Here is a 17,858-nt window from a genome sequence, read left to right on the forward strand (position 1 = left end):
TTGTATGCATGAGTGTGTGTGAAGTGTAAACATGTGTGTGTGTGTTTAATTGCATGTGGTATGAGTGTGCTCTGTATCTGAGCAAAATTCTCATGATGCAAATTCATGAACAAATTTGTTGATCCATTACATTTGTCAAAACCTCTCCACAAGGGAAGTAACCATGCAACCAAAATAGGATATCAGACATGCTAACAAAGAACACATGCAGAACCTGAAAATCCACACAAAAATGTATCCAGTGTTTTATTAGAGGTATGTACATGTAGTATGTATACGTTTTGGTAAAGGCGGTTTATGATATTCATGCGGAGAATAAAGAAGCATGACAGGCTGTTGTACGCGAATATAATCTAAGGACACACATTTGCACAGGTAAATCACCAAAGACCAAGGGAGAGAGAGAGCAAATTACGGTGTAGGGGAAACAACTGCCGAAATCAAACAATTCTCCATTGTGGAGGAGTTGCGCACCCTGTGCAAATAACCCGAAGTAATTAAATGTGTAATGTTATATAACATTGTTATGATGAACAAGATACAGTTTAAGGGTACCGAACTAAGTCAATACACTAAAAAGAAAATACACTAAAAACAAAGAGAAAAGGAAAGGAATAAGCAATACATAAAACTTCAAGACAGAATAGATAACCATAGAGCATAGACCTAAATATAGGTCCCTGCATAGAGAGATTAATCGCGAGGGACCACTGCATGGCACGTAAGCAATCACAAAAGTTAAAGAACTGACACGCACACACACGAACACACACTGGTGCGCGCGAGGTGGGGGTGGGGGTTACAGGTAACAATCAATATATGACGAAATGATGAAAAGGAGACTGTGAGCGCGTTTTCGCGAGCAACAGGGTTGAGCTACGGTAGGGTCACTGCGCATGTCTGGTTTTGTTCTTCGCGGAAACGCTGTTGGGTTGTGTCCAGTCGCGTCCCTTGCAACAAGATGGCGACAAGCGCGTTACGGATTTACTGTTGTGGAGAGTTGATGGACGACGATGATGAACAAGCAGTACTGTTTTATTGTTGATGTGAATGTAATGCCAAAACATCGAACTATCGATTCGAACGTCAATGAAGAAGTGAGCGTGAAAATCGAGCGCAAAACAGCCGGGTAAAAGTTCAGGGCGCTAAACGGTACATTTGAGCCGAAATCGCACCCAAACTCCTGTTGACCTCATTTCTTCCCAAAATAAACATCACTGCTAAAATAAAATGCATTAAAACCAAGACAGTATCCAAGCCAGTATCCTTAATTTTTGAAAGGCTAAGTGATTTACAACAAATGTCTTCTCACAATCCGTAACTTTGTCAAAAAATATTTGCAGAAGTTTCTCACCTCGCCTTGGCAGCCATCTTGGAACTGGAGAGACCCTACGCAGAAAGCAAGGTTGAAAGTTGGTTAACCGGTGACGTCACTCCAGTCGTACCGGACCGAGTTTTTGCGACCTCCGGTTCGACCCGAGTCACCCTAGTTGACGCCAAAACTCGCTCTGTAGTCTAGATTGTCGGAAGGAGAAACCTGAAGAAAACACGTGTCTTGTTTACATGTGGAAAGACAACAAAGCCCAGGCAGATTTGTTGTAGAGGTATGTACCTGACAAAGGTATCACATGCAAACCTAAATGATGAACAGAAGGAGGTGGAAGGCATTGCTACTGCTAGTCTTTTTTTTCTTTCCCAAACTGGAATTGTTGGAACCAATGATGCATGTGTCCTCTTCGTGTTGATACACTGTCAGTGCCACCTGCAATGTGAGGCTCCTCCGATGAGAGGACACCTCTAAATAAAGGACACCTTCTTCTTGAGTTTTACCATATGCCGATAAAAAGATACATGTTATCTTGAAAATAAAACAACCCTAAAGTTCAAGCTACCTGCCGGAGAGGCCACCTGCAAAGCAGGAACACTTTTGGCTGGTTCTGACCGTGTTTGCTCATCAGAGGTACCACTGCACAGAACTACTGACACACGGAGAACTTTACACAGAAAGGAGAAACAGAAGAACAAGGAAAACAAAATTGTTGTTGGGCATTCTAATAGTAACAGTAATAATTAATACTAAATAGCCATAGGTTTTTCCTTCAGCTGCAGAGTTCCATATTTTTGGAACTCGGTCTAACCGACTGCACTTTAATTTGCCAGTTAAAAAATCAGCAGGACATGAAAAAAAAATATGTCAAATTAATTTTGGAGTTCGGCGAATAGTGCTCTAATGGACATGAACACCAGTCTCCCGTTTCTCAGCGGCAAGATATTGCGAATTACTCAATTAGGCTAGGAAATATTTCATGTGGATCGCTTGCCACGAGGAAGGCTGGGATTTTGTGAGAGTAGGTGAGTGTTCCCGTGGAGGTGCTCGCGACGTGAAAAAACACAGCAGCTGCACAGCGGCCAATCCCACAAGCTGTTCATCAACAACTACAGACGACTCTTTGGTATCAACCAATCGTGGTTTTTCTTGCCTGGCTAGTACAAAACCGTTTCATATACATGTACACCCTTAAATTGCTTACTTGCCAAGCAAGCGGCTAGCGACAAGCATTTCTTACCTTTACAAAACGGGAGTCTGTATTGATGCTGCTTTTTAACTACTGGGGAGGGGAGGGAGGCAAGAAGTGGAATGATCACCCTGATGGCCTAAAATAAAAAGAAATCCAAACAAACAATAGGAAGCATCAGTAATGCAATTTCTATTATGATTTGAAATGAATGCTTCAGTTTTTACCACTTTTTCATTGTCCCGTATTTTCCTATGTATACATGTACTAGTTGATGCCATTACTATTTTTTCAGCTTTTTTCAGGTTTGTATTGGGTGGTTTTTTTTATTAAGATTACATGAAATGATGAATGTCTTTGCTATGATTTTAACCATTTTTGTATTCATTCCAAGATATTGAAGACATGACACAAAGAAGCATCCACTGGTTTCGCAAAGGCCTGCGTCTCCATGATAACCCAGCCCTGGTGGCGGCGTGTAAAAACGCTTCTCACCTCTACCCTGTCTTCTTCCTGGACCCCTACTTTGTCAAGGGAGGCAACTATCACGTGGGAATCAACAGATGGCGTTTCTTGTTGGAATCTCTGAAAGACTTGGATACCAGCCTGCGAAAACTGAATTCTAGGTGAGAATCTCTACCAAGTAATTTGCTTCTTCTCACTTACTTTTGTCCATGTTTAGAGTGCTTACTTCCCTTTGACATTAGATCTGAATGATTGCAGAGTAATGCACGTGCGTATTCTGTTGCATGATTATTTTATGGAAGGCTGGTCTGCTTTTTGTTTCCAAAGTTGCTCTCCTGTGAATGGAAAACACAGAATGTTGCAAATGTTTCTTGAATCATTTTCAGAAGGGAAGAAGTGAGAATGTGTATTTAAACAAAAAGTATCTTCCCCCCCCCCCCCCCCCCCCTTCACCGAGATACCTCCAGATGTTTGGAAGACATTGAACACTGGTTTTTGGATCAATACAGCTGTCAGCCTTTGTTTTCCAGATTGTACGTGATTCAGGGCAACCCACAGGACATGTTTCCTCAGCTGTTCAAGAAATGGAAAATCACACGCCTTACTTACGAGGTGGACACAGAGCCTTACGCCCGACAGCGAGACGAGAATGTGGACAGTTTAGCCAAGTCTAACGACGTGCAGGTCTTCAAACATGTCTCTCACACCCTCTACGATGTGGAAAAGTGAGCGGTAACGCCTTAGTCACTAGTAACTTAGTGTCTTACGGTACTCTTAGTTGTCTTTGCCTTTGGTTATGCCTGGCACTTTTTATGGGTGGTTGGCCTTCCTGAAGGAATGTTGCTCTAAATGTTTATAGTTATACTGCTACCTTTCGGCAGGTGTATTACCTTAAGATGAAACCTATGATTAAAAAGCAATAAGCTATGTCCTGAAAGACTTCAGTGGACACCCCCCGCCCCCCCCCCCCCCCCCCTTTATAAGGCACCAACTCTACCTCCCACCTCCTGCGTAGATAAGTACAATCTGATCATTTGCTCCTCCCACCCCAATGTTGGAACCATCACCACTAAACAGAAAACTTGGTTTTTTTTTATGACAAGTTGGTTGTAAAGTAATGATGTCTTTCACCGCCGAGACAAAATATAGACTTACTGTGAGAATGAAAGTCGCGTGTTCATTTCAATGCTTGTTATTCTCTCAGGTGCCAGAAGACAGGTTCCGAATAACTCTCACTTACTGTATTACACATGTCGTATGCATTTAGAGTGCTTACTTCCCTTTGTTGATCAGACTTACTGTGAGTTTGACCCTTAAAACTAAAAGTGTTTATGTTTTGACAGGATCATTGACAAAAATGAGGGCAAACCCCCTTTGACCTACCAACGACTGCAGACATTGGTTGCCAAGCTGGGCGCGCCCGCAAAGCCTGTGCCACCGGTCACCAAGGACCACCTGGAAGGTAGGCAAGGACTGGCCTCTGATTTTACGTCCAATGCATTTTCTTAATTTTGTATAAGTCAAGGTGTCTCATATGGCAGAATGCAAGTTGCATGTATGTTATATTCAAGGTCTTGCTCGACCAACTGTTCTCTCTCTCTTTCTTTGTGTGTGCTGGTTTGAGTTCATCCTGCCTCGCAAAATTACTGGCTCCTTCTAGAACACTTCAAGATTTACTCAAAGAAATACAGGCAAATGATTTCAGGGTAAACAGGTCTGCCTGTATGATTATGATCGGTTGTGACAAACATCCGGTGCTAATTTTCGCTCTCTACCTCTTCGAAAATGCATCAGAACGCCCTTATTTTTATTTACATGGCTTCACAGCAGATACAACGTGAGAAAATACTGTGTACATACTAAAGCAACAAAAATATGACATGTAAATGCTTTAGTTTGAAGTCGCGCGTGTTTTGGATGTGACAGAAATCCGGCTCCTTTCGCTTTCAATCGCGAGCTCTTTGAAAATGCATCACAACTCCCTTAGGTTTATTTCTATGGCTTAAAACTTCGCACAACGTGAGAAAATACCTTGAAGATACCAAGAACAACAACAATAGTACATGTAACTGCTTTAATTTGAGGTCGCGTGTGGTCAAGCGTGGTCGCACAGTACTCCGTCAGATCGCGCTGACGGTGTGCACATGCGCGTTGCCTTGTACTTCCTCCAGATCAGTTACCGCGAGATTTTGTAGCTGTTACTTTGTTCTCTGACGAACCTTTGCGATCTTTTTTAATTTGACCAAATTGTTTTGTAAAAACCGTAAGATCTTCGGCATACGCCGTAAGACTTGAAAAACATCAAAATTCCGTAAGAATTACGCGAAAACCGGAAGACTTGACAGGTATGAATCTTTAACATCTTGGATCCTTGAACGAATTCATGTCTTGGAGTTTTTCTGTGAGTTCTCAGAGAAAAAGTAGATGTAAGCTCTGACTGTTCACTTTCAGGGTGTGCTGGACCAGCAGAGGACAGGGAAGAGAAGTACAGAGTTCCATCCCTTGCTGACCTTGGGAAGAAAGAATCGGAGTGCGGGCCAAGGTTATACCCAGGGGGAGAGACAGAGGCCTTGCAGAGAATGGAGAGACACCTCAAGAAGACTGTACGTCACTGTGGTTGTTACCCCTGTCTCTTTGACATAATGACAATTTAAATCACTCAATGACATGTCGCTGTGGCTTTTTTCTCTGACTCGGTGACACTTTGTGTAGTTCATTTTGAGGTACCTTGGTACTTGGTTTTGCAAAACACAGTGTTGTCTATACTATATTTAATCAGCTTTTTTCTCTTTGTAGTTTGATCTTCAGGGCTGTGGCCTTATTATTGTTGGTTTTTTTCTCCACCTTTTAGTCATCTTTTACTCTGTTTGAAAATAAGGAAGGTGAAATTTGCCAGACAGAATACAGAGTATTGACTGAATTTTTCAGAACTGGATCTGTAAGTTTGAGAAGCCGCAGACCGAGCCCAACAGCCTGGAGCCCAGCACCACGGTTCTCAGTCCCTACATCAAGTTCGGCTGTCTGTCGGCACGTACCTTCTACCACCGCTTGCTCGACGTCTACAGGCTCAATAAGGTCGGCATGCTGGTGTGCAGTGGAACACACACACACACACACACACACACACATACACACATACACATACACACATACATACACACACACACACATACATATACACACACATACACACACACACACATTCACACATACATACACACACACTCCCGCAGTAGGGCACTGCGGTTATGAAATTAAAGGCCCCTCCTGTTTTTGGAACCGCAGGAGCTTTCTAGTTTGCTGTTAGGTAGATTTTTGGTTCCTCTTTCCTGTCATGCTCTCTTTTTCTTCATGAATTCTTTTCTTTTTTCTGCCTTCTTGCTCATTCACCTGTATTTTTTCCAAAAATCTCTTCTCTTGCCGCTTGTCTCGCGATTCATGTATAGTTTAATCTGTTAGTGTTCTGATGTAAGTCCAGCAGTAGATAGGTTAAGCCTATTTTAACATACTGGAAACTGGTAATCTTCCAGTTGGTATTAATTTAGTTTTACTAAAGCCTGCTGGGACACAAGTAATGGGTTAGTGCATTTGTAAACAGGAATCGCTTGACAAGTGGCCCCCTTCATCCCCCCCTTCCTCGTCCTGATATGGCTCTGCGTAGTCGGCTGGACGTTAAGCAACAAATAAACAAACAAACAAACAAATACACACACACACACACATACAGACATACATACACACACACACACGCATACATACACACACACATACATACACACACACACACATACACACACACACACACACATACACACATACATACACACACACACACACACACACATTCACACACACACACTTACATACACACACACACACATACACACACACACACACACACACACACACACACACACACACACACACACACACACACTCCGTTTCAAGACCTCCAAAAATCTAAGAAAAACCAATCTTAAAATGGGGGTACATTTACAGAGGATATGAACGGACATTCTGCAAAAACAGGGTCTTAAAAGGGAGGGAGTCTTAAAATGGGGGTCCTTAAGGGGGGGCTAGGGTCCACTGTAGTGACTAAAACAGAGGTCCGAGGGTTTCATGCACTGGTGTATTACTAAGGATGATAAGTGAATGGAACTGTACTGGATGAATGATACCCTTTACGCCTTCATGTTTCACACAAAAAAAGCATATAAGTGAAGGGAGATCACTGCAGCAAACTCTTGCATTCCTGTGCAGGTGGTTTTTTTCATGGGAGCTAGGATTTGTTATTGCTTAGGACGGGCGTTGTGGCGGGGTGGTAAGACGTCGGCCTCTTAATCGGAAGGTCGAGGGTTCGAATCCCGGCCACGGCCGCCTGGTGGGTTAAGTGTGGAGATTTTTCCGATCTCCCAGGTCAACTTATGTGCAGACCTGCTAGTGGCTTATCCCCCTTCGTGTGTACACGCAAGCACAAGACCAAGTGCGCACGTAAAAGATCCTGTAATCCATGTCAGAGTTCGGTGGGTTATAGAAACACGAAAATACCCAGCATGCTTCCTCCGAAAGCGGCGTATGGCTGCCTAAATGGCGGGGTAAAAACGGTCATACACGTAAAATTCCACTCGTGCAAAAACACGAGTGTACGTGGGAGTTTCAGCCCATGAATGCAGAAGAAGAAGAAGAAAGTTATTGCTTAGAAATTGTTTTTTGTGAAATGGTGGCTGCCACAATATTTGAGTATAAAAATAATATGAATACAGTAGTACAATGAGACCCCCATATGAATACAGCAGTACAATGAGACCCCCATATGAATACAGCAGTACAATGAGACCCCCATATGAATACAGCAGTACAATGAGACCCCCATATGAATACAGTAGTACAATGAGACCCCCCCTTTTCAGACCTCGACAAATGTGAGAAAATGAGGTCTCAAATGGGAGGCTGTCTTAAAATGGGGGTAAATGTACTTCGAGTATGAAGAGCCCACCAAAGGAGCTGACCAAAAGTGGCCGTTGCAGACAGGTGGTCGCTTTGCAAAGGTGAATTATATAAGAGAAACATTAGTCTGGGATCCTTGGGAGTGGTCGGTGTGGGCAGGTAGAGCTGTACATCTGACATCTTTGAGACAGTGTGTAAAACTTGGTGTGGACGGGGTGTGTTTGTTGTGTGCAGTCCCACTCCCAGCCCCCTGTCTCTCTGCACGGACAGCTCCTGTGGCGAGAGTTCTTCTACACTGCCGCGGCTGGCACGCCCAACTTCAACCGCATGGAGGGCAACTTGGTGTGCACACAGATCCCCTGGGACACCAAGCCTGAATATCTGGCGGCATGGAAAGAGGTTTGTGAAATGTGAGGTCAGAAATACAGTGGGAATCCCCTTTTAAAGGTCTAACAAATTGAAGAAAATCTTGGAAGAGAGGGAATCTAACACGTCACTGGAAGTAATTTACTGACATTGAAAAGGTTAGATCTGACAACGTCGGACCTGATGTAGAGGAAGCCTCATAATGGAGTGTTTTAAAACAGACGTTTGACTGTGTTTACATTGAACTTGATGTAGCTTGCTTATTTTTTGGGTAATGTTCATACTATTAATTAAGGCAATATTGTTTACCTTGTTTCTGACAAGTGCATGTTACGGTTGGGTGCATCTCATGAGACTGAATTGAATTTCCTTGATCAGTTTACATCCACTGCTCTTTATCAGTATCACATCACATTTCTTACATTACATTGAAATAGTCCCCCAAAGTCATCTGTGTATACACACTAGATGAGAACAGTAAACTTTTCCTTACTAGACCCCGTGTCCTCACAAGTTATCAAGACAGCTTCGTCTTCTTCGCTGCCCTACACGCCACCAGGCGTGAAAGGCAGTAAGTAAGTAAGTTCTTCTTCTTCTTCTTCTGCGTTCGTGGGCTGAAACTCCTACGTACACTCGTGTTTTTTGCACGAGTGGAATTTTACGTGTATGATTGTTTTTTACCCCGCCATTTAGGCAGCCATACGCCGCTTTCGGAGGAAGCATGCAGGGTATTTTCGTGTTTCTATAACCCACCGAACTCTGACATGGATTACAGGATCTTGTTCGTGCGCACTTGGTCTTGTGCTTGCGTGTACACACGGGGGGTGTTCGGACACTGAGGAGAGTCTGTACACAAAGTTGACTCTGAGAAATAAATCTCTCGCCGAACGTGGGGACGAACTCACGCTGACAGCGGCCATCAAGACAGCTAATTCTGTAACGAAGGGGAAGGGTGGAATTCAATAGCTCTGAGAAAGAAACGTCACACTAACCCTCTCATCAGAACCATTTGCACTTTACTTGGTAGGGCCTTGTGTCCAACATATTTTTTGTTTTCAAAATGAGTGGTAGCACCCTAATGTGCTACCAATTATAATTGGTAGCACATTGTAGTCCGAAAATTACATTCTATTTCTTGCAGGGTCGCACAGGCTACCCGTTTATCGATGCCATCATGACCCAGTTACGTCAGGAGGGCTGGATTCACCATCTGGCCCGTCACGCCGTCGCTTGCTTCCTGACACGTGGCGACCTCTGGATCTCATGGGAAGAAGGGCAAAAGGTGGATAACCGTGTGTATTGTTTACTGTACAAATCGCAAAGGCAGACTGTGCCAGGAAAGAAAATGGTCCTGCTAGTGACAGTCCACTTATAAGAGTCTCTGGTGTATCTGGGAGTTGTAGCACACTGCTTAATACCACCTCTTGGACCAGTGATGCAGTGTCTTTATGCTGAAGGGTTAGAATCTGTGAAGGTGTTTTATCAATGTCTTTTTGGAGGGGTATAATTCATAAAGTGATTGTTTCTTGTCACCAAGATAATTTTGGTTGATAGGTCAGTACCGTAAAATCCCTAGCAAACGCCCAGTATCTAGCAAACGCCCACCCCCTACTTTCGGCCAAATGTTGTGTAGAGGGGTCACTACCTAGCAAACGCCCACCCCGGTTTTTTGTTTTTTAAATTTGTTTTAAGACAGTCGGCCTCCTTTATCTACGATTTGTGCACACTACTGTTCAATGGTTCGCCTTTTTTTTTTTTTGGGGGGGGGGGGGGGGTGGGAAGGAGGGGATAAAATTACGCCATGTCTTTCAGTGACGTCGTTCAGTGACGTCTTTTATTGAGTGTTGAACACTTCTCTCGTTGACAAGCACTTCCTTTCTAAGCTTATGTTCAGCCGTGCCGAAGCACAAATCATATACAGTGACATACAAACTGAAAGCCCTGAGATATCTTCAAAACGAAGCTGTAGGCAATGTTTCGTTATGTGCCCGCGAGTTTTCTTTTGACAGAAAAAAAGAATGAGAGAGTGGAGGGAACACAGAAACATATTAGAACAGCAATACGAGAAAGAAAAGAAAAAATGAAAGTTGTCTGAAAGACCGCCAGTTAGATCTGAAGAAGTTGAACAAGTTGTGATGGAATGCTTGGAAGAGGGTCTCCAAACAAGAGAAGAAACTGTGTTTGTGCTGACGTTATGTGAAAAATCAAGGTCACTTGTGTTTTTCTTTTTTTCTATCACATAACGTTGATCTTTATTTGCGTAAACAAACGGTGTGTTGTTATTTTTTATTAAAATTGCATAAATCACATGGTTGTATCACTTTTTTTCTCATGAAAATGTGATGACACTTTATCTTGCAAAGGGGTGTATAGTACCTAGCAAACGCCCACCCCCTACTTTTTCCCAAAATATGTGCGGAAGGGGGGGGGGGGGGGTATGCTAGGGATTTTACGGTATTATTCTCTCTCTCTCTCTCTCTCTCTCTCTCTCTCTCTCTCTCTCTCTCTCTCTCTCTCTCTCTCTCTCTCTCTCTCTCTCTCTCTCTCTCTCTCTCTCTCTCTCTCTCTCTCTCTCTCTCTCTCTCTTAAAGATTTATTTTATCTTCCAGGCTCAGCACTGTCACGCCCTCATTTTTCAACCAAATTGGTTCAAATTTTGGTCAAGTATTCTTCGACGAAGCCCGGGGTTCGGTATTGCATTTCAGCTTGGTGGCTTAAAAATTAATTAATGACTTTGGTCATTAAAAATCGGAAAATTGTAAAAAAAAATAAAAATTTATAAAACGATCCAAATTTACGTTTATCTTATTCTCCATCATTTGCTGATTCCAAAAACATATAAATATGTTATATTCGGATTAAAAACAAGCTCTGAAAATTAAATATATAAAAATTATTATCAAAATTAAATGTTCCAAATCAATTTAAAAACACTTTCATCTTATTCCTTGTCGGTTCCTGATTCCAAAAACATATAGATATGATATGTTTGGATTAAAAACACGCTCAGAACGTTAAAACAAAGAGAGGTACAGAAAAGCGTGCTATCCTTCTTAGCGCAACTACTACCCCGCTCTTCTTGTCAATTTCACTGCCTTTGCCATGCATGAGCGGTGGACTGACGATGCTACGAGTATACGGTCTTGCTGAAAAATGGCAGCTACTTGACTAAATATTGTATTTTCGCCTTACGCGACTTGTTATTTTCTGTTCTTGATTTTTGATGCCAATATGAAAAACAGATTTCAGTGTTGCCAGTAGAGCTAAGTTATCGATGCCATCATGACCCATCATGTTTTAGGGGCTAATTAGACATAAGATTCTTTATCGTCATTACACTAAACAAGAAGTCACTTTTCTGCTCTTTAAATAAATCGAAAAATAAACAAAGCATCAAAACGTTCCATATGTGAAGGAAATCACAAATAACACTAACAGGCAAAGTTTGATAGTGATATCCTCCACGCTTTTAGAGCACTAACCAGAGATAATAGAGTGACGTAGTGAAGTGTGGTTTCACGGATTACAGTCAACTCTCTCGGTCAGTGAGTTGAATTTACAATCCGTGAAACCACACTTCACTACGTCACTCTATTATCTCTGGTTAGCGCTCTAAAAGCGTGGAGGATATCACTATCAAACTTTGCCTGTTAGTGTTATTCGTGATTTCCTTCACACCATATTCTCACAAGCGTCATCCACTCTGTTCCCATTGCCTTTCTTAACACACACTGGTGAGACATAGAGACAACTTCATCATCTGGAATGACAAATTCAGACACAAACAGTGTATGTTAAAGGGATACCCTTGGGGGAAAAAACACACACAAAAAACATTGCCCCAAGAGATATTACAAGAGGAACATCACACCACACCCACACAATGTATTGAAATGAGTGTTTGAAGGTTGAGTTATTTGAACTTTAAACACAGTGTTACGGTGGTCTGTGCAGACTGTATAATGTCTCCATGTACTCTGTCTTAAGGTTTTTGAGGAGCTGTTGCTGGATGCGGACTGGAGCCTGAACGCGGGGAACTGGATGTGGCTGTCAGCCAGCGCTTTCTTTTACCAGTACTTCAGGGTCTACAGTCCGGTCGTTTTCGGCAAGAAGACAGACAAGAATGGAGACTACATCAAGTCAGTGTTGCTCCCTGCCTCTTCGCCCAGCCTCTGTTTGTTTCTGTGTGTTTTTGTGTGGGTGTCTCTATATTGTCTTATATGTGTGTGTATCTCTGTGTTTGTGTGTAGAGTGTGTGTGTGTCTGTTTTTCTCTGTGTCTTTTAATGTTTGATTGTAGCTTGAACATTACTTTGGTAGTTTAAAATAAAACAAAACAAGAAAGGTAAGTTGTTGGAACGTTGTTATTGACAAAAATATGTTACAATCACAAATATATCGACCCAACGGTCTTTTAAATGAACAGACAAATAAACAGTCACACAAAACTTATCTTGTCAATCTTTATTTTTTATTTTTGTCAATACATGTAACAACGTTCCAACAACTTGCCTTTCTTGGGTTTTTATTCTGAATTTTGGATTTGGTAGTTTAATCACAGCCAGTTTCTTTGAATCTGTCAGGAAGTACTTGCCACAGCTGCGCAAGTTTCCAGCACAGTACATCTACGAGCCGTGGAAGGCACCTGGCACGGTGCAGCAGGCAGCAGGCTGTGTGATTGGCCGTGACTACCCCAAGAGGATCGTGGAGCACGAGGTCATCAGCAAGGTCAACATCAAGAGGATGGCCGAGGCCTACGCTAAACACAAAGAGGCCAAGGTTGCCAGAGAGGGTGAGAAGAGGACCACACGCTTTTTACATTTAGTCAAGTTTTGACTAAATGTTTTAACATAGAGGGGGAATCGAGACGAGGGTCGTGGTGTATGTGTGTGTGTCTGTCTGTCTGTGCGTGTGTGTGTGTAGAGCGATTTAGACCAAACTACTGGACCGATCTTTATGAAATTTGACATGAGAGTTCTTGGGAATGATATCCCCGGACATTTTTTTCATTTTTTCGATAAATACTTTTGATGACGTCATATTCGGCTTTTTGTAAAAGTTCAGGCGGCACTGTCACACCCTCAATTTTCAATCAAATTGATTGAAATTGTTGTAAAGCAATCTTCGACGAAGGCCAGACTTTGGTATTGCATTTCAGCTTGGTGTCTTAAAAATTAATTAATGACTTTGGTCATTAAAAATCTGAAAATTGTAATAATTTTTTGTTTTATATAAAACGATCCAAATTTACGTTCATCTTATTCTACATCATTTCCTGATTCCAAAAACATATAAATATGTTATATTTGGATTAAAAACAAGCTCTGAAAATTAAAAATATAAAAATTATGATCAAAATTAAATTTCCGAAATCGATTTAAAAACAATTTCATCTTATTCCTTGTCAGTTCCTGATTCCAAAAACATATAGATGTGATATGTTTGGATTAAAAACACGCTCAGAAAGTTAAAAAGAATAGAGATAAAGAAAAGCGTGCTATCCTTCTCAGCGCAACTACTACCCCGCTCTTCTTGTCAATTTCACTGCCTGTGCATCGAGCGGTGGACTGACGATGCTACGAGTATACGCTCTTGCTGTAAAAATGCAGTGAGTTCAGTTTCATTCTGTTAGTTCGACAGCTTGACTAAATGTTGTAATTTCGCCTTACGCGACTTGTTATGTTTTTGACTCACCCGAGTAATTGGTGAGTCTTAATATTCATCAGTGTCCGTCCGATCCTTCCCATACTCTTGTGAACCACCAACAGATGTGTAAAAGAGCTGACATGCAGTAAGATCAGACCTTTACCCCAAAAATAAACAACCTGGCTGCTTCCTGTCTAGAGTTGGATTTTTTTTCTGAATAAAATGTGCACATTTGCACTGATATCCATTGCAAAATCAATTGCCAGTGGAAGGATTTCTTTTTGAGTGTATCCTGGATAGACTTGTGTTGTTGTTCAAGATGGTTTACACTGGAAGGTAGCTATCTTTCAAGTGTCCACCATCCTTATAACAATGTAACCAGCTTTTAAGCTGGACCGGCACGGTTGGCCTAGTGGTAAGGCGTCCGCCCCGTGATCGGGAGGTCGTGGGTTCGAACCCCGGCCGGGTCATACCTAAGACTTTAAAATTGGCAATCTAGTGGCTGCTCCGCCTGGCGCCTGGCATTATGGGGTTAGTGCTAGGATTGGTTGGTCCGGTGTCAGAATAATGTGACTGGGTGAGACATGAAGCCTGTGCTGCGACTTCTGTCTTGTGTGTGGCGCACGTTATATGTCAAAGCAGCACCGCCCTGATATGGCCTTTCGTGGTCGGCTGGGCGTTAAGCAAACAAACAAACAAACAAACAAACCTTTTAAGCTCCCCCTCCCCCTCCCCAATTTAAGACTTCCTCCTTTTTAAGACCATCTCTTCTCAGATGTTCCGTTCATAGCCCCTGTAAATTTACATCCATTTTAAGACTCAGTACTTTTTAAGACATGCTTTTCTCATATTTTGTAGGTCTAAAAAAGGTTGGTTCTACTGTAGCAGTGACTTGATTTTGTAAGCCCTGTGTGATACTTTTATTGCATGTAAAAGACTGTGGTTGCTCTATATGATGTCTAACATTGAAAAGAAGGTATCTTTTAAAACCTCCTTGCTAAGGGCGACTGTACTGGTCAGTAGTGTGTGATGACCATTACATTGTGCTGTGTGCGCAGGCCAGGTATCCACTCCAAAGAAGAGAAAGGCGGAGAGCTTCCCGGGCGCCGACAAAAAAAGATCAAAGGCAAAGTGACAGTCAGAAATCTGTGACCTGTTCCAGTTATTTGCCACACTCTCTTTGTGTATGCAAGTTTGTGTACTTGTGTTCAAGACAGTGCAATGGAATGCAAGAACACGTCATTATCTCAAACAGAAATTCAAAAGTATGTGCGTGGCAAGGACAGTTTGTACAACCCTTCACGCACGTGAGCGTTTATGTGAACGTTCAAAAGACAGACTCGTGGCAGCTATTTCTACATGTTTTAACAACCCAGGTCTGTCAAACCTGCATCAAATACAAACAAGCATGTCTGTGTTACACTGCTACGTGTATCAACTTTCAAACCACATCCTACCTCTCAGACCTTCTTCAGTTGGGGATCAGCTCGTTACTCCCCCGTATCGCTACTCCCCCGGCTCGCTACTCCCCCGGCTCGTTACTCCCCCGTACACAGAAAATGACTGGATAACCCTGTGATAGTAAGTTGGCATGAAATATTGTTCGCCCACCCCCACCCACCCCCGCCCCCTGTCCAGCTGTTTTGTTTGTTTCTTTGTTTGTTTATCCAGAAAATTTCTCCGGAAAAACAATATTTCATGCCAACTTACTATCACATGGTTATCCAGTCATTTTTTGTGTACGGGGGAGTAACGAGCCAGGGGAGTAGCGATACGGGGGAGTAACCGGCTCGTTACTCCCCCGGCTCGTTACTCCCCCGTATCGTTACTCCCCCGTATCGCTACTCCCCCGGCTCGTTACTCCCCCGTATCGCTACTCCCCCATCATGCATTCTGAAATAAAATCTCTTCTGCTTAAAATATATACTTTTTTTTTCAAAGATGTACTGTACACGAATGTACAGGCAGATCTGGCAGTTGTAAATTCTTTAAACATGCTCTCTCTCTCTCTTGAAAATTCAATTAAGTAATAACTGCATTATTTAAGTGTAATAAAAAGGCACGGGGGAGTAACGAGCCGGGGGAGTAGCGATACGGGGGAGTAACGAGATGTTCCCCTTCAGTTGTACATACCCGCTCTGCCCTTATGTTCCTCCGATCATCTCCTTACTTTTACTAACCTGAAATATGAATGCAAAACCAAAAGCTGTCGCTATTTCTCATTCTTTGCTGTCGTTACCTGGATTTCCCTCCCCACTCACAACCGACATGCTCCCTCTTTCACTTCCTTCAAACTCCAACTGAAAACCCATCCGTTCACTCTTCATTGCTTGTAAGACAACTGTGTAACATTTGTAGTATGTAATATGTATGTGCTCATACATTTCCTCTGGTGTTTTTGAGTGTGTTTAATTGATAGTGTTTGAGCTTAAAGGCATAGTAAGCATCCCGTAAACCATCACAGATACTGTCAGGCTTTTACACACAGTACAAACACCCTTTCATTTAAACACTTACCGCTTGAGAACATCCTAGGTGCCCTCTGTAAAGAGCGAGCAATTTTCAAAGAATTTATTTTTGCGTGGTTTATCTTACCCCTGAGCCATCGTGAAGCCGTGTGATCCAGTTTCCCTTTTTCACAATTGTAGTCGTCGGTTAGTAATTTGAATGCGACTCGATGTGAGCTTATCTGCAATAGCACGTTATTATGTACCTCTAACTATGCACGAAACAAACGGCTGTGGTTCACAAGAACTCTAGCGATGGCTTTTGATTGTTCAGAGGAACTGGCGATAGGCATAAACCGTCATCTGCTACGAGAACCACGACCTTGCGTGATCCTGCTTCCGGGCTTTTCTTTTTTCAAACTATTCAAAACTTCGAATTGTCTTGATGGAAAAAGAATTATTTTATGGTTTAAGAATGTTTGTGTGACAAGCTGTCAATTTATTATTTAGATTTTAAAAGTTAGGTCTAGCGCCAAAACGCACCACGATTTGATTGTCTGAGAGACAATCCGCAAAATTAATTCTTTAAAAATTGCTCGCTCTTCACATAGGGCACCTAGGATGTTCCCGTTCGGTGAGTGTTTAAATGAAAGGGTGTTTGTACTGTGTGTAAAAGCCTGACAGTATCTGTGAGGGTTTACGGGAGGCTTACTGTGCCTTTAAGGATAGAAAATGGTCAACAGGATCGTTTGGATGAAAAGGACTGGAAGCTTTCTTTAAATATACACTCTGTAAATGTGTTAGTTTTTTGTAACACACCTTGTATAATAAGTCAATGATAAGTATACATAAAGGTATAAAACTCATTTCCCCTCCCACTAGAATTGATTGTTGTTGTTTTTTGTTGTTGTTGTACTGTTTGCACTGGCTTTTATGTGGCAGCCGAATCTTGAGGCTGGCTATTCACAACTCTTTGCCTGAACCATTTCTATTTGTGAAATTATGAAGTTTGATGCCCATGCAGTGTATTTTGTGTGTGTGTGTGGTATTTTTATTAATGTTTTTTCAAGCACCCCGGCGGTGAATAGCCTTTTTACGAATGTTTTATTGGCATTGTCATTATTAATTGCGTTGAGCATTATATTTGTGACCAATGTATGTTTATGTTGTCGTTGCTTTGTTGTTAAGAGTTCAAAAGAAGAAAAGAAAGAGAGCTCAACAAATAAAAGTTTTACAGAGTTTTGTTTGAGTTGGTCATTGGTGTGTGGAGTGTCTTGTATTCATTTCATGACATTTCTTTCTGTATGTGAAAAACACCCAAAGAAGCAGTAAAAAAGGTCAATGGAACAGTACATGTGAAAACACCCCTACATTAAAAACAAATATATAAACAAGTCGCGTAAGGCGAACATACAACATTTAGTCAAGCTGTCGAACTCACAGAATGAAACTGAACGCAATGCATCGTCAGT

General features: G+C 42.1%; 1 protein-coding gene across 1 annotated transcript; it reads left to right on the forward strand.

Moving 5' to 3' along the window:
* The first annotated feature begins 852 nt into the window (after positions 1-852).
* On the forward strand, positions 853-15,483 carry LOC138970990 (cryptochrome-2-like). Its single transcript, XM_070343583.1, has 11 exons — positions 853-1,604; positions 2,911-3,142; positions 3,512-3,706; positions 4,325-4,443; positions 5,433-5,584; positions 5,910-6,056; positions 8,163-8,327; positions 9,436-9,576; positions 12,282-12,433; positions 12,877-13,085; positions 14,998-15,483. The coding sequence occupies exons 2-11, from the start codon at positions 2,922-2,924 to the stop codon at positions 15,072-15,074; spliced, it is 1,578 nt and encodes a 525-aa protein (XP_070199684.1). The 5' UTR covers positions 853-1,604; positions 2,911-2,921; the 3' UTR covers positions 15,075-15,483.
* The last annotated feature ends 2,375 nt before the right edge of the window (positions 15,484-17,858 follow it).

Source organism: Littorina saxatilis, linkage group LG7 (assembly GCF_037325665.1).
Source record: "Littorina saxatilis isolate snail1 linkage group LG7, US_GU_Lsax_2.0, whole genome shotgun sequence".
Classification (NCBI taxonomy): Eukaryota; Metazoa; Mollusca; class Gastropoda; order Littorinimorpha; family Littorinidae; genus Littorina; species Littorina saxatilis.

What these genes read in the sequence shown, in the direction of transcription:
- LOC138970990 (XM_070343583.1), top strand. Translation starts at nt 2,922, where the DNA reads ATGACACAAAGAAGCATCCACTGGTTTCGCAAAGGCCTGCGTCTCCAT. An exon ending in ACGTCTACAGGCTCAATAAG is followed by an intron (nt 6,057 to 8,162) that starts GTCGGCATGCTG and finishes TGTTGTGTGCAG; the next exon opens with TCCCACTCCCAGCCCCCTGT. An exon ending in AAGAATGGAGACTACATCAA is followed by an intron (nt 12,434 to 12,876) that starts GTCAGTGTTGCT and finishes TGAATCTGTCAG; the next exon opens with GAAGTACTTGCCACAGCTGC.